The sequence below is a fragment of the Diplotaxodon limnothrissa genome, linkage group LG13, assembly GCF_057381915.1.
Source record: "Diplotaxodon limnothrissa isolate DT_005_m linkage group LG13, D_limnothrissa_male_GT1.1, whole genome shotgun sequence".
In the NCBI taxonomy this organism is placed as follows: Eukaryota; Metazoa; Chordata; class Actinopteri; order Cichliformes; family Cichlidae; genus Diplotaxodon; species Diplotaxodon limnothrissa.
Genome location: NC_140608.1, coordinates 19,457,107 through 19,472,002, shown reverse-complemented (window position 1 = coordinate 19,472,002; position 14,896 = coordinate 19,457,107). Strand labels below are relative to the sequence as shown.

Here is a 14,896-nt window from a genome sequence, read left to right as displayed (position 1 = left end):
AAAGCTAACTCCCTGACCGCATGCTGAATAGTGTCACTGTAGAGATTGGGATAAAACGCACAGCTCTCCTTGACTTGCAGCAGTTCACGGCATTCTTGCCCTGCTAAAAGATAAGCCTGATACATCTGATGACGTGTTGACAAAGTTTGACAAATATTTTTGAAGCTTTTCAAGTGTCTGGCACATCTTTTGAAGTAACTGTGTTTACATTCAAACCTAAGTGTCCATAACCTCATCAATGGACCAAATTTCAACAACAGTGCTGAATAATGGCGCAAATAGTGGTGCTTGGGTTTTAGTTTAATTCCAGGAAACAACATCTCTCTCATCTCCAAATATTCTTGGATCAAAATGTCAGCGAATGCTATCTGGGACAAGGAAATGCTCTGAGCACAAATAAGATCCACAATGTCTTTCAACTGGAGAGCTAACTGCCATACTTCATCCTCATGGTTTTGTACTTTGTCACCAATCAAAACTGGCAGCAATCTCAAAAGGTTCCAGTTTTGAACGGCTTGCCCTGATAATTTGGATCCGTCAGGTTTGACAGTACATGGCTTTGTAAGTACTTCGGATCCTTTATATTTAAACTGTTTAATGCGTCTGTTTAAAAGGGAGTATGTGAACCATTTTTTATTTTTTATAATGTTCTTCAGGTACAGTGCTAGATCATATGACACAACTCCTTCAAAGAGGTCATGACCTAGACAAGGTGGGAGACCAGGCTGGGATACGTGAAAAGACTGAAGGGTATTGAAGATGGAGTTTACCTTTATTCCTCTGACGTCTTGGATAGTTTCAGACTGGAGATCAGCAACAGCCGCGTCATATGTCTCTGGAGTGCGTGGAGGACCACAGGCATTCGGATCAGCATAAAACTCACTTCGTGTTACTTCACAGTACCTGCAAAAATATTGAGAGCAGCTGAAGTTTTCTGTAAATCCTCCTATGCAATGAGAACCCAAGTTGTCCCCAGCAATACAGTAAAGACCCCCTTTTACAGTTTCTCCATCTACATCTATTCCATCTGTCTCCAAAGATTTCAGATCTGCCAACAACTCTGAGAAAACTTTGGCTATTCCAAAACGCTTGAAGTCATTCTCAACACACAACAAGACTAAAAACATGTTATCTGTATTTGAACGCAAATGAATGGGTAAATTTGCTAATGACAGATAGACTGCAAGAAGTTTGTGCGTCTTTTTAGCAGAACCCAGGGGATTCACTACCTCAAATGAATCTTGGTACAAAATCAGTTTGAGGCTTTCAGGGTTTTCATTAAAGAACTGGTGACATTTGAAAATTTTGCCATCATATAAATCCTTAAAAATTTCTACATCAGGACCCCCAAACTGTTGTGACTGTGTATTCCTCCATAACTGTGACTCTAAAAAGCTCTTCAGGGTTTCTCCAACTGGTATGTAGTAAGCACATTTTTCTGTCATGTTTTCATCCATTCCCAATGGCACTTTCTTGGGTTCTGTGTATTTAAACATTTTTTTGAATGTTTGATTTCTGGTGTGTGTTGTTCCTAGTTGTCCCTGATGGCAAGCAGAGAACAAATCTGACTCTTTAATGCAGTCACAGATTTTAGTGACTGCTTCATCTGATAGGTTCATTTCATTTTTTAGTAAACAACTTACCTTATTAATTGTGTAGGCTTGACCCAATTCGTGCACATTCTGCATTTCCTCAGCAATACTCTGTATAGTAGAGGCAGGAATTAGCAGCTGTCCTTGCAGTTTAAGGTAAAAGAGACACATGTTTCTGAGATAAGAATGACTATCCTTCTCTGGCATATCCCTGGCTGAACTAGCAGATGCCATGGTTTCATGTGTGTTTTCTGAATATTCTGTACTGTCATTTGGGGGCTGAGGACGAGATTCCTTGTACATGTCATCAATACCATCTGGAGAACAAGCTTTATGCTTCCTACACATGTGAGAAGTAAATGATGACTTTTTTGTAAACATATGCTTACAACCACTTACTGGACATGACACAGACCTGCCCTCTGCAATATGATCGTTTAAGTGAGACACTAGCTCTTTCACTGTTTGAAAATGGCGGGCACATAATGAAACCGCACATTTTAAATCTGCAACAAGAGCTTTAGGAGTAGCTTGAAGTGCAGGTGCATTGTGCACACGATAAAAATGCCCCTTGAAAGCAGAGTACGTGGTGAATGTTTGGCTGCAATTGGCGCCAACACATTTAAAAATACAACAAGGCTCATTCTTATGCACTCTGCAATGTACTACATAGCCTCTTAATGTGACCAATACCTTTTTACAAAAGACGCAGATGATCATTTTTAGTATTTCAAAAGTTTGCCTGTGCTTTTCAGCTGAACTAGCATGCTAGCGCTAGGTTATGAGCATTGGTCTAAATATCAACTGGTGCTTTTATCTCGAAAAAACGTCGCCAAGATATTGAACTTACCGTGCAGACTTTCTGACGAACAAACACAGATCCTCAAAAAACACTTGAAATCGTATGTTTGCAATTTGTCCTAACAACGTAGTTGCTGAAAGTTCGACGTTTTCTTCTCTAGTGCTGGCTCGTTAGCTAAGTTCGTGAACTAGGCGCTCTTCTCCTCCCGCCCTCACGTCATTATCCAATCAGAGACGAGCTTCAGATGCACATTCAAAATTAGGCGCGCTCAGTGCAACGTGAGTGGCCTGAAGTAGCTTACAGCTCTGTGGAGATGAGGCACCATAGAGATCCTATGGGAGGCACTGTAAGTTTGTTTAGCCTGTAATAATGAGACATTGCTGACCTAACCCAAAAAAGTATTCTAGTCTAAGTATCACATTGCAATTAAAAGAAACATAAAGAATACAAGCATTATGACAGAAGCATTACTTAGTCGTTAAATAATAATTTCTTATTGGTTACCCTACAATAGGCTGCAAATAGCCCGAATGATTTAAGAAAAAAACATGATGTAAACAATTTTAATTGTATATTTTTATATAGCCTATAAATGGAGAGGCAACCTCTCAGGTTCACAATGACATCTTCTGTGAAAACATTTTTATTAGTCCTATCCATGACTTTGCATCATTTCATGAATCATGTTAAAAGTAGGCCCAGTACATCCATGCAGTTGTAAAGTGACTTATAGGTCATGTGTTTTTAAGAAAAACTGACTAAAACTGTGATTTTTACAGTATTTGCATGTCAAATTAACATGATTGTTTGGTTATGAGTATTACGGTGTTTCACTGTTTTTATTCACAGTATTTGTAGTTTTAACCAATAAATTTGATTATAATCACACATTCATGTTGTAAATATAACAGGAACATTCTGTTTAAAGGTTTACAATAATTCACTGTGATCGAAACAGGAAAGTTGTGTTTTGGGGTTTACTATACATTTCTGTAGGGGTTTTACATGGTTTTTATGTCAATTTCACTGCCCTTTTTTACAGTGTATGTTTGATAAAAGTCAGGCTTTCAAACCGAAGAACACTATATCAGCTGTCAATTATGCGTATATAGCATCATGCACTAGGGCTGTTTAGCTGGAAGTGGTAGGGTACACTGCACAAAGTGGATGGGATAATGAAGAAGGGGGACTACCTTCAAATAATTAAATTTCACATCAGATCAACAGCCAGATAGTTGAAACTTGGACACAACTGGATGTTTGATCCCAAACACACACCAAAACTGGTTTTGGAATAGCTAAAGCAGTCTAATTCTGCAAAGACGCGTAGAAAAATATCCAACCAGAATTGTGCCAGGAGCTTGTTTATGGCTACCAAAAGGGTCCAGTCGATGCACAACTTCCTACCTATTTGACCAAATATTAGTGGGGGTGCATGGATATATTTGATCCTGTATGTATATATATTTTGACTTTGTGTGGGTTGGATAAAATCCAAAAGAGAACCACATTTCTTCATCAAATTGTCATTAAAGACCTATGCTGTACAATCTTTCCACCCTGTTCAAAGAAATAATTAAAAGATTGAAATTACTAGGACATTCATGCCCATGATTAGTTTATCTTAACTTCTGGCCACAACTGAAACTTTAAAAACAAATGTACATGTCTTTTATTATGAGTGAAAACTGAGTCACGAAAAACAGCTAATTCAAATAAACTTCAAGTACAGTAAAACAGTAGAGAAATCAGGTGGATACAACATCAGATAGTAATAAAACCCATCCTGCAGCATAGCTCGCGCACACACCAAACACCATCTATCAAGGTCTTTCAAGGTTTCCCAGTTGCTAACACAAATGTCAAGATCTTTCAGCTTAATTACCAATTTAATACATGCAGCGCCAATAAGCTGGTTTACACACACAAGCCAGTAACAGTTTCCGACAATAAGTTGCAAGGTCAATGGTCTAGACAACAAATAAAAAGTGCCGAGATTGAGCTACACTGCCAAATTACCCGAAGGGCACAATACGTAATACATCTGCGAAGACCATCTCACATCACATGCAAAACATTTAATCACAATGAAAATTATGGCTACTGGGTTTTATGTGACAGCAGCGAGAGGGTTATGAGTGAGCAATGGTGGAAAGTGTGTGGGAGTCAGCGTGTGAGCATGTGGTGGGCCAGGGTTATAAGGTCTTCTCTACACTGTCATTACTGTGTCCACGCACTCAGCAGTAGCAGCGCGTGCACATAAACACGAATAGACATGCACAGACACACAATCGCATAGCTCCGGGACAGATGCATAAGGATAGGCAGATACATATAGAAAAAGACAGATAGTGGAAATGTGTGGGGGAATGTATCCATGCTAAAACAGCTGTTCCTGTGCATGTGATCCAAGAGTCTTTTGGCTCCTCCAGCCCACCAACAGTTTCTGTGTATTTCTGTGCTTTCTAGGCGAGTAAAATTACCCCCATACATCTTCTGCCTGTGACATATTGATTGTGAGCCAAAGGAGAGGCTATCATCTCATCTATGGTCTTGTTGTCTTCTCTGGTGTGTTAGGCTATTTGTTAGACAGGACGTTGTTAAAAATTCCCTTTGATAATCGACGTTGATTGGTTTTTCTAAAGAAATCTTTTATGTGCCATTGTTAAAACTAATTCTGACAAGCTGATTATGCAACAGAGACTAAATCTGGAATGACAGGCAAAATTAATCCTCTGATGCTCGATGTGAAGAAGCAGGGAAAACTGGAGAGTGCAGTATTAGAAAGAGGGTATCGATAAATGACACGTTTTAATTTCATAAACACGCATCACGTTGCGTTTTAATTTGCACGCACACACGCACACAAACTGTGTTGTGTTTGACTGCCTGCTCACTCCTGGACGCCGCCGACTAGCAGCTCTATTTTTCAGGAGCCTTAAGCCCCATCTCTGGGCAGACGCCATCATCCCCCCCCCCCCAATTCCACCTGTCAGGTGCCCTTGCCTGCTTTAACAGTGGCAGCAGAAGGGGGAAGGCTACTGGGAATGTGGGGGGAGGCACTGGACGAGTTGTTGGATCCTGTCCCTGCATTCGTGTGCCAGGCGTGCATCACAGTTCATTTCGCAGCCTCCTCTTTCCTCCACTGTGCTCAGCCAAGCCTCTCAGCAGATGTCTCTCTGCAGAAGAGTTTTGCCACTACTCGGAACAGCATCTCTGTGCTCCAGCTCACAAATGGCAAGCAGCCACTTCCGCAACATAATTAATGACCCTAGTACTCAGTGAGTTTTGAAGAAATTATACTTAGATCCTCCCACAAAACTCCATTAATATCACTCATGTTCACTAATATTTTAACACCGAAAACTTACAACTCTGGTCTCTTGCATAAGTGCATGCAGTTGTCTGGCTACATTCTGAAAATGTAGCCCTGCACATCACTTCTCGTTTATTTGTTCTGTATAGGAAACTTTTTGGAAATTTAAATAAGCTAAAGAGCAACTTTCAAATACTTAGGTATCTTCCTAACAACTGCCGTATCCGTTTCTACTTTGTCCAGCTTTTCTGGCTTGTATGCATTGCACACCGGCTGCACCGGTTACTTCTTAGAAGATGAAGGTGTCCTGGTATACCTACTTTGAAGATAAAGGTGTTGCATTGAGTACGGTCATCAAGAAGCAATCAACAAAGGCACAGCTGGACTTCTGCTGCTTATTAACTTCGCCTTTTGAAGTTGATAAACCCGAGGTTGGAGCAACGCGGGGCCTTGAAAATATGAGGGAAATGTTTAAACCGCATACCTGCATGAAGAAAATAAGACGATTTAATACTTTAAGTGCACTGCTTTCATACTACTACCTCAAAAACACGCAAGAATAACACGTTTGGCACTGGCTCTATCAGTAATTATTTTTAATTATTAAAGATTAAAATATGACTTGTAGTGTCAGCCTATTCTTGAGTAAAATCATCAACATTTAATCGTCGGTGATTCAAGAACTGCTATAAATTTTTGTCCACAATGCTGATTGCTGCTCTACGTTAATGTTTTCCTTTTCTGTGAAAAAGGCTGACTGTGTGATTAGAAAGTGTGAGACAAAAAGGTGATGTTGACGCTGTGACAAACACCATCATTATTTCCTCCTCTCACTCCCAGCCTGAATGTGTGAATAACAAGATTACATTTTCTGCTGATGAATGGAGGGAAAATGTAATTAAAGAATGCAGGAAGCCATTTAAGGTGATATATAGTGACACTCTATTTATCGTGTACTGTACGGCTGCTTCACCACGATGCCAGATAAATCACAAAACTGTCAGTTTTAACATGTGTATTCTGTCACCGGTTATCCATATTGCCTCCTAAAAACACTACACAGCTTTAATGTAGCGTTTAGTGGTGACACTGGATTGCTGTGAAATATTTAAATCAAAAGATGCACAGATACATTAGACCTTTTCATTTACTGTCCCTATTGTTGGTCTGCATGTTACATTTCTGTCCTGCTGTTGCTTGTGGAAGTGGTTACCAGGGTAACATCTCTAGTGGCCTGCAATTTGAGAGTATGTTGCCCTGTAATGCTGGCTCCATGTTACCATAGCAAATTTTCTGTGTTCTACAGGGTGCACTGTAGAGGGGACTTAGTGGGCTAATGCTCCTCAGCGCAACAAACACTAAGACAGTTAATTAAGGTTTATGGAAAAATCAATACAGTGACAGTGGTTCAGGGAAGACTTTCTCTATTAAATCTATTCACCTTATCTTGTTCTTTTTGTCAGTTTTATTCTCACTCTTACAAATATAATATGTTATTTTACACCAATGAACAGCATTTAATAGCTGTGATAGCGCTGCCTAAAATAGTACTGTTATAAATGTACGTGTACACAGTAGCAGGAGTGGCAACAGCAACATGCTATGAAATAAAGGAAATTAAACGCCGGATCGCTACACAATATATGTCTGCAAGGCCATTTAAACCACCGGCAAACTACTGAATCGTCCCAGACGTTTAAACAGAATCCCTACTGTGCTCAGGATTAACTAAACAAAACCAAAAAAAGCAGGGAAAAATATGAGTCATGCATTTTAATTCATCTACTGTTTACTATTCTTTGAAGATGGCTTCTTGACAGCTACCCTTTCAATGAAATAATTTCTGATGATGCTCCATTGGATGTCTCATGTCCTGTGTCAGGTCTTTACTGGAAGGACATGATTTTCAGGCTCTATAGATGTTGTTTTTAGGACTACCATTTCTTCTTTTGTTCTCCACTAGTCCAGTTTTGTCAGATTTTCTAAGAACACATTTCACACTGTGCCAAGATATGCCAAGTTTTCTGCTAATAGTTCTCTTTTTTGTTGCAAAAACAATCTTTTATTTCTTTTAAACTGTGTTGTCTTTGGCATTTTTCATGGATTCAACCAAAGAAATGAGAAGAAGTTATGTGTTTTTGTGACAGGCTGCTGGAAATAAGTCCCTAAAGGTGCAATTTAGAATAGGATCCTTTCTAAGTTGTCTGTTCTGCTTAGACACAGCACTAGTTCATCATTTGAGTTAGGTGCTTTTTTTATGCTTGAATGATTCATAGGTCAGTATTAAGTGGTTAAACAAACAAAAGAAAGATTTCTTTGAAAATGGTCAAGTACCAGGAGTGGACTGAAAAAAAGTGAACAACCAACCAACATCCAAAGAAAATCATAAGAAAGACATTCGGAAAGCCTGGAGAACTACTGCTCAAAACCACTTAAATATAAGAAAGTCTGGCTCCTTGGAAGCAAAACATGAAGAAATGATGGTTGGCTTAAGACTTTTGTATAATACTGAATGTCAGCGAAATATTTTAAACCACCACCGCCGCCAAGCGGCTAAATCCTCCCTTCAGTTTAAACAGAATCCCCACTGTGCTCAGGTCTAACTAGCGTAAAAGAGCAGAGGGGAAAATATGCATCATGTTGTACACTGTGTAGAGAGTTCAGAGATTCATGTACTCTCCTGAAGAGATGACCTAACAAGGAAGCCTAAGTGCAAGCACATATTTGCCTTTTGAGTACTTCAAAACAAAAAAGGCTCTAAGAAAAGATCTTTGTTCTTACTAAAAAGCAAAGAAAAAAAAGCTATTAATTAAAACTGAAATATTAAATGCTTTGGGGATATTTACACATTGTAACATGTTACAAGATCAAATTCTACAAACAAAAATATCCTGAGTATAACTAGGTTTTTGGCATGAATGGGCATGCTGTAAATCTTTTACTGATTGAAGTCTACTAAGGTTTTGCAGAGGTAAGAAGTCTCATCAAAGCAGCCCAGGTGAAAAATGAAGTTCAAATTCAACTGTTTGTGTAAATGTACGGAAACCTCATTTAAATAACGAGTGATTGTCAGACCACTCAAGAATTAGACAAATCCTGCCCTTAAAAAGCCCCTGTAACTTTACATTGTTCTTTTGCATTATAACATAGTCTCCATTTACTGGACTCAATGCTGCTGCTTCATGTAAAGGAACCACAGACAGTAAAGCCGGAGATAAATATATCATTCTTATGGGGCATGGCTGTCACTTTAATTGAGTTTAATTGACATTCACTATTGCATATTCAAGTATGTGCTGCTATAGGCTGCATTAGCCAATCATGAATGCTGTGTGTTGCCATTGGCTGAGCTCCGGAGAGAGCCATGTACTGTGCTGAGAGAGGGTGGGGAGTGGTGGTGGTAGTGGGGGGGTCTCCTCCGCCTCCTCTTCCTCCTCCTCTCTCTCTGCACTCTCTCATTCAACCTCTGTAGTCAGCAGAATGAGAGGCTGAGCAGAGCGGAGCAACACGGCATCCACGGCTACAGCATCCTGCAGAGGACTCTTGCTCCATGGAGGAGAGGAAGGGGAAAGAGGCCGTGTTGGAGAAAAACGAGTAGATCAACACATGAAAAGAGAGCAGAGAGGGGAGGGAAAGCACAGAAGGAGTAAGAGCGCGAAATGAAAGGAACTGATTAAACAGCGTTGTTGAGGACCACTGCAGCTATACTAAATCTGGAGCTGTCAGGCCAACCCTCAGCGAAGCAGTGAGTGAGAGAGGCGAGCAGAGGAGAGAAAAAGAAGTGATTTAGAGAGCTGATCTCATCACTCTGGACTAACAGGGATGGGACCCACAAGAGCCTCTCCGTCAGCAGATCAAACTTCACACAGGAAAAGTGCCTTTCAATCACCAGTGTGAACCTGCCTCTTTAGAGGAGAGAAGGGAGTTATTCTATTAGTTCCCTAAAGGTCATACAAACCTCGCACAGGATCTTTGACTGCTGCGCTGCTGAGTGCAGCTCAAGTCTCCGCTGTCCTCGCTCCCCCATCGCACCTGCCTGCTCCCGGTGAATGTTTTCTCTGCATGCACACTCACTGCTCGGCAGTTGAACACACTCATGGTCGATGCCAAGGGAAGGAACATGAAATGTCTGACTTTCTTCTTAATGCTTCCTGAGTCAGTGAAAAGCAAGTCAAGTAAAAGCTCCAAGAAAGGGAATGCGAGTGGCAGCTCCAAGCTGCCCCCAGTCTGTTATGAGATAATCACACTTAGGAGCAAGAAAAAGAAGAAGATGGCAGCGGATATTTTCCCCACCAAAAAGCCGGCATCCACCACCACAGTGCAACAGTACCAGCAGCAGAACCTCAACAACAACAACACAATTCAGAACTGTAACTGGCAGGGACTCTACTCCACTATAAGAGAGAGGTAAGGAAAATCTGCAAGTTTTATTAACATTTAGATCAAAAAGATGAATTGGACGATTAAATTTGAGAATGTCCCATAAAGTCTAATTGGTTTACTGAATTGCACCCGTCTTACGATTAAAAATGTACAACAAAACACTTCTACTAAAGTAGTAGGCGTGACGGGTGGTGCCTGTGTTTGTGAGTGCATGTAGGTTTGAGCAGGGGTGGGTGATATCTCTGCCCTGCCCTCCATCTGACAGGGGAACTCTGTTTACACCCTCTTTGCCTCCTGCAGACTTTGCCGCTCTGACACAACAGAGGGCGGACAGTCACAGCGAGTGCGTTTTTTTAATGCACAACAGGCGGAGGGCCGATCTGTACTAAAAGCAAAATATTTGCCTTGGCCTATCAGTAAAGGATCCCAGCAGTCCAGCACAAAATGTGTGTTTTCTGACCCGGCTTTGTTGTCTCTCCAGAACATCATGGGGCTGTTTACCCACCCCTGTGACATGTTCCACTGCTCAATAATATATGAACGCAGCTTTATTGTTGGTCCCATTCTTTCACGGTGGGGATTTTCCACTGACTTCATCATCTTCTCCCTCTGTCTTTATGTGGAAAGAATGAATAAAAGAACATAAGGATAAAAATGATGAGCTTTCATTGCTCTGTGCGAGACTTAAATTTTAATTTAAGCACCTGGCACACTTTGCACACTCATAAAACTTGTGTTTAGAGTGTTTAGAATAACAGGAAAGATCAGAGTAAATGTGATGTATGATATTTGGTTTAATTTCTGCTAAAAGCTACAATCCCTATTTGGTAAAAGGTTAAATTAAACAGAAAGAAAATCCTTAATGTGCCTTAAAATCACCTAATTTTCTGTTTGTACCCTCCTCCCGCTCCCTCCTTTTTTTTTTCTTTCCCTTTGTAGAAATTCTGTGATGTTCAACAATGAGCTGATGGCAGATGTTCACTTTGTTGTGGGTCAGCCTGGAAGGACCCAGCGACTTCCGGGACACAGAGTAAGAATTTTAGCATCAAGTGAAGTTGCACTAAAAGGCTGGAAAATGAACAAACAAGCAGCCACGCAGGCTGGCCCATTGTTGCTCATATCATAGAAGCTTGAAAAAAAACATCTTTCCTCTTTGCCAGCTATAATGAAACTGATTCCTTTTGTGCTCCACCATCACTTCCGCACCATGTGTCTTTTCGAGACAGTCCTCAATTATTTATGTAAATGAGGCTGAAGGATGGAGGCACAGAGTGAGCGAAGGAGGAAGGGCTATCCTCTTCAGCGGTCGTTTCGCGCAGGATGGAGCGTCTTTGTCTCCGCTTTAGCTCAGCTTTTCATGAAAATGCTCTGCAATTACTCAACTTTTAATCAAACACCCCCAACAGCACACCGTAACAATGATCAGACGCAGAGTGAGGCACGTCCATGTGTGCGCCTCGCACCCTGCACAAACTTTTGTCTTTAACCGAGTATCCTTTAGGTTTGACGCGACAATGCAATTTCTAGTGTAAATACAGCTGTTGGACTGTTTAGTCCACCATCTGACCTCATTATTTTTTTATGATTAGCGCATAAATCATTTAAAAGTCATTTCTGCTGTTTGATTGTGATTAGAACAGTCGCATGAATTTGTAAGCGCACAAATTTCCACATCAACAGGCTCCGAATGGCTCTGCACGGGTCATTTTTAATGTTCTTTACATGGGACCAAAATGTGTAATCCATGAATGGTAGCTGCAATGCACTTTGTACACTTTAGAGCGCAGTTATGGAAGGACACTGACTCGACTGTGCTTTATGCTGAGGCATTATGGCAACGAGATATGACACTCAGTGCAACAATCTTTATCGTGTCCAGTAGGCAGGAGATTGAATATGCCTCATGATCTGCTTTTTGTTAACAGCTCTATCATAGTGGGATGGAGGGTGGAAGTAGAAACAGTCATTTATGTCGATATCTTTAAAAAAATAAAGAGCCGCAAGGTGAGAATAATATTATTCCAATATGCAGCGTATGGATTCTTGTCTCTAAACGCACATCAAAGAGCATCTGTCTTTCAGCTGACCTTGCTTAATGAAAATAAGCATGAATTTCAGAGTATGACAACAGCCACAAAAACAACGGCATTGTTTCCAAAAACCCTTAGATTTGCAAGGTTTATTTTCGACTAGTGCGCATGCAGTTCACTTTGGAGAAATTCTGTGTTCTTTATACCACCCACATATCCACCTACACACACTTGTGCCGCGCACACACACACGTATGCACAACACAGGCATGAACACAGAGACCTTAAACTCAGGTTTAATAACAGAATTCATAGCATTGTCTAATAAACTATTAGTCACACAGTCATATTGAGTTGCATGTGATTTCATCATACATTTAGATGACTCATTAGTTTCAGAAATTGAACTTCTGCTGCACTCGGTTCAGTAGCGTCACAAGCAAATACAAGTCTTCTTCATTAGAAAATTGCATCCGTGCCCTGAGGGGACACAGTAATTGTCTAAGCAGCGCTGAGAAAATCAACAGGTGCGATTTTGCCAACGCACAAAGGGATTTGTGTTGTTACGTGAATGCACTGAGATTCCCCACTTCAAATAATCTTCCTCCATTTTCCAGATGTTAGTACATGTCACATGAATTACACTGACGTCACAGATAAACTGTTTTCATTTTGGTTTTTCCCATCCGTCACTCTGTTTTCTTTGCTTCTTTCAACAGTATGTGTTGGCTGTGGGCAGCTCGGTGTTTCATGCCATGTTTTACGGTGAACTTGCTGAGAACAAGGATGAAATCCACATACCAGATGTGGAACCGGCAGCATTTCTGGCAATGCTGAAGTAAGGATTCTCTAAATTCTTCCTTCGACTGGGCCCGTTGACCTCGTAGTGCTTTAGTTGAACAAGGGGTGCATGGGTTAAAAAAAAGAATAATTTGATAAGACTGATCTGTATCTATTTCTCTGGCAAATCTCAGATAAAACTGTTAAGTAAGCCTTGACAGACAAATGAGATGAAGTGTTCTTTATATATCTCAGGGACAGAATCTATATCTGTCTGTTGTACTTGTTCATTTCATTATACTTTCAAATTTTCCTGTTGAATCCCAGGATATTTTTTCTACCTCCTCGTTGCCTTCCTTTCATCACTTTTATTTCTGAGTTTTGTTTCTCTGTCCTTGCAGGCAAACTGTGATAGGTGGTAGACACAGACGTAGGAGGAATACTATTATGTTGGCCAGTTTGATAAGTTTGCGCTGCGATTTTTTTTTATCTGGCAAGAATCTCGTTTCGTTCCTCTCTTAAATATTTTTGAACAGATACAGGAAAGTTTTGCTTACAGCACTTCAATGTCAATCACTTTCAGTCATAAGAAACGAAAAATAAACCTCAAATGCATTATTGTTTGAATCATGTCATCTAAATTAACGATCATAGAAAACACATTTACACCGTGCCGTTTTCTTGTCATTTCTCCGGTGTTTGCTGAGAAATTCCTATTTTATGTCAACAGGTACATTTACTGTGATGAAATTGACCTGAGTGCTGACACAGTGTTGGCCACTCTTTATGCTGCCAAGAAGTACATTGTCCCTCACCTGGCACGTGCCTGTGTCAACTTCCTGGAGACCAGCCTGAGTGCCAAGAACGCCTGCGTGTTGCTCTCTCAGAGCTGCCTGTTCGAGGAGCCAGAGCTGACGCAGCGCTGCTGGGAAGTGATTGATGCCCAGGCCGAGCTGGCGTTACGTTCAGAGGGCTTCTGCGACATTGATGCCCAAACCCTGGAGAGTATCCTACAGCGGGAAACACTCAACGCTAAAGAGATAGTGGTATTTGAGGCTGCACTTAGCTGGGCAGAGGCCGAGTGTCAGAGACAAGAGCTCACCTCATCGACTGACAACAAGCGTAAGGTTTTGGGCAAGGCCATGTACCTGATACGTATCCCTACGATGGCTCTGGATGATTTCGCCAATGGAGCAGCCCAGTCGGGCGTGCTGACGCTTAATGAGACCAATGACATCTTCCTATGGTATACAGCTGCCAAGAAGCCAGAGATGCAGTTTGTCAGTCAGCCTAGGAAGGGCCTCACCCCCCAGCGTTGCCACAGATTCCAGTCCTGTGCCTACCGAAGCAATCAGTGGCGCTATCGGGGCCGCTGTGACAGTATACAGTTTGCAGTGGATAAAAGAGTTTTCATTGCTGGGTTTGGACTGTATGGATCTAGCTGTGGCTCAGCAGAGTACAGCGCCAAGATTGAGCTGAAACGTCAAGGAGTACTGCTTGGACAAAACCTCAGCAAATACTTCTCTGACGGTTCCAGCAACACTTTCCCGGTGTGGTTTGAGTATCCGGTCCAGATTGAGCCAGATACCTTCTACACCGCCAGCGTGGTCCTCGACGGGAATGAGTTGAGCTACTTTGGACAGGAAGGAATGACAGAAGTACAGTGCGGGAAAGTAACATTTCAATTCCAGTGCTCGTCAGACAGCACTAACGGCACTGGGGTGCAAGGAGGGCAGATCCCAGAACTTATCTTCTATGCTTGACGAGACCTGGTTAACCTTCTGGCTGATTCTCAGTGCACTTTTGAAAATGGAAATGTATCACTTTGTGCATAGTGTCACCTTCTGTTATTTATTTTTGTCACTATTGTGCAGGAAAAAAAAAATCAGATCTCAGACCTGTGAAAGGGTCTTATGTGTTTTGGAATTTAGCAAGTGGTCCACTTGAGTAGGACCATATATTGTATATGTTTCAAGATGTGGATTTACACAAA

General features: G+C 41.2%; 1 protein-coding gene across 1 annotated transcript; it reads left to right on the top strand.

Annotated features, from left to right (window-relative positions):
* The first annotated feature begins 9,806 nt into the window (after positions 1-9,806).
* On the top strand, positions 9,807-14,666 carry btbd3b (BTB (POZ) domain containing 3b). Its single transcript, XM_085369446.1, has 4 exons — positions 9,807-10,117; positions 11,033-11,123; positions 12,843-12,961; positions 13,634-14,666. The coding sequence occupies exons 1-4, from the start codon at positions 9,807-9,809 to the stop codon at positions 14,664-14,666; spliced, it is 1,554 nt and encodes a 517-aa protein (XP_085225572.1).
* The last annotated feature ends 230 nt before the right edge of the window (positions 14,667-14,896 follow it).

Bases quoted from the DNA above. Each gene is read 5' to 3' on its own strand.
- btbd3b (XM_085369446.1), top strand. From the start codon at position 9,807: ATGGTCGATGCCAAGGGAAGGAACATGAAATGTCTGACTTTCTTCTTA. The intron at 10,118-11,032 runs GTAAGGAAAATC...TTCCCTTTGTAG, and splicing joins TACTCCACTATAAGAGAGAG to AAATTCTGTGATGTTCAACA. The intron at 12,962-13,633 runs GTAAGGATTCTC...TTATGTCAACAG, and splicing joins GCATTTCTGGCAATGCTGAA to GTACATTTACTGTGATGAAA.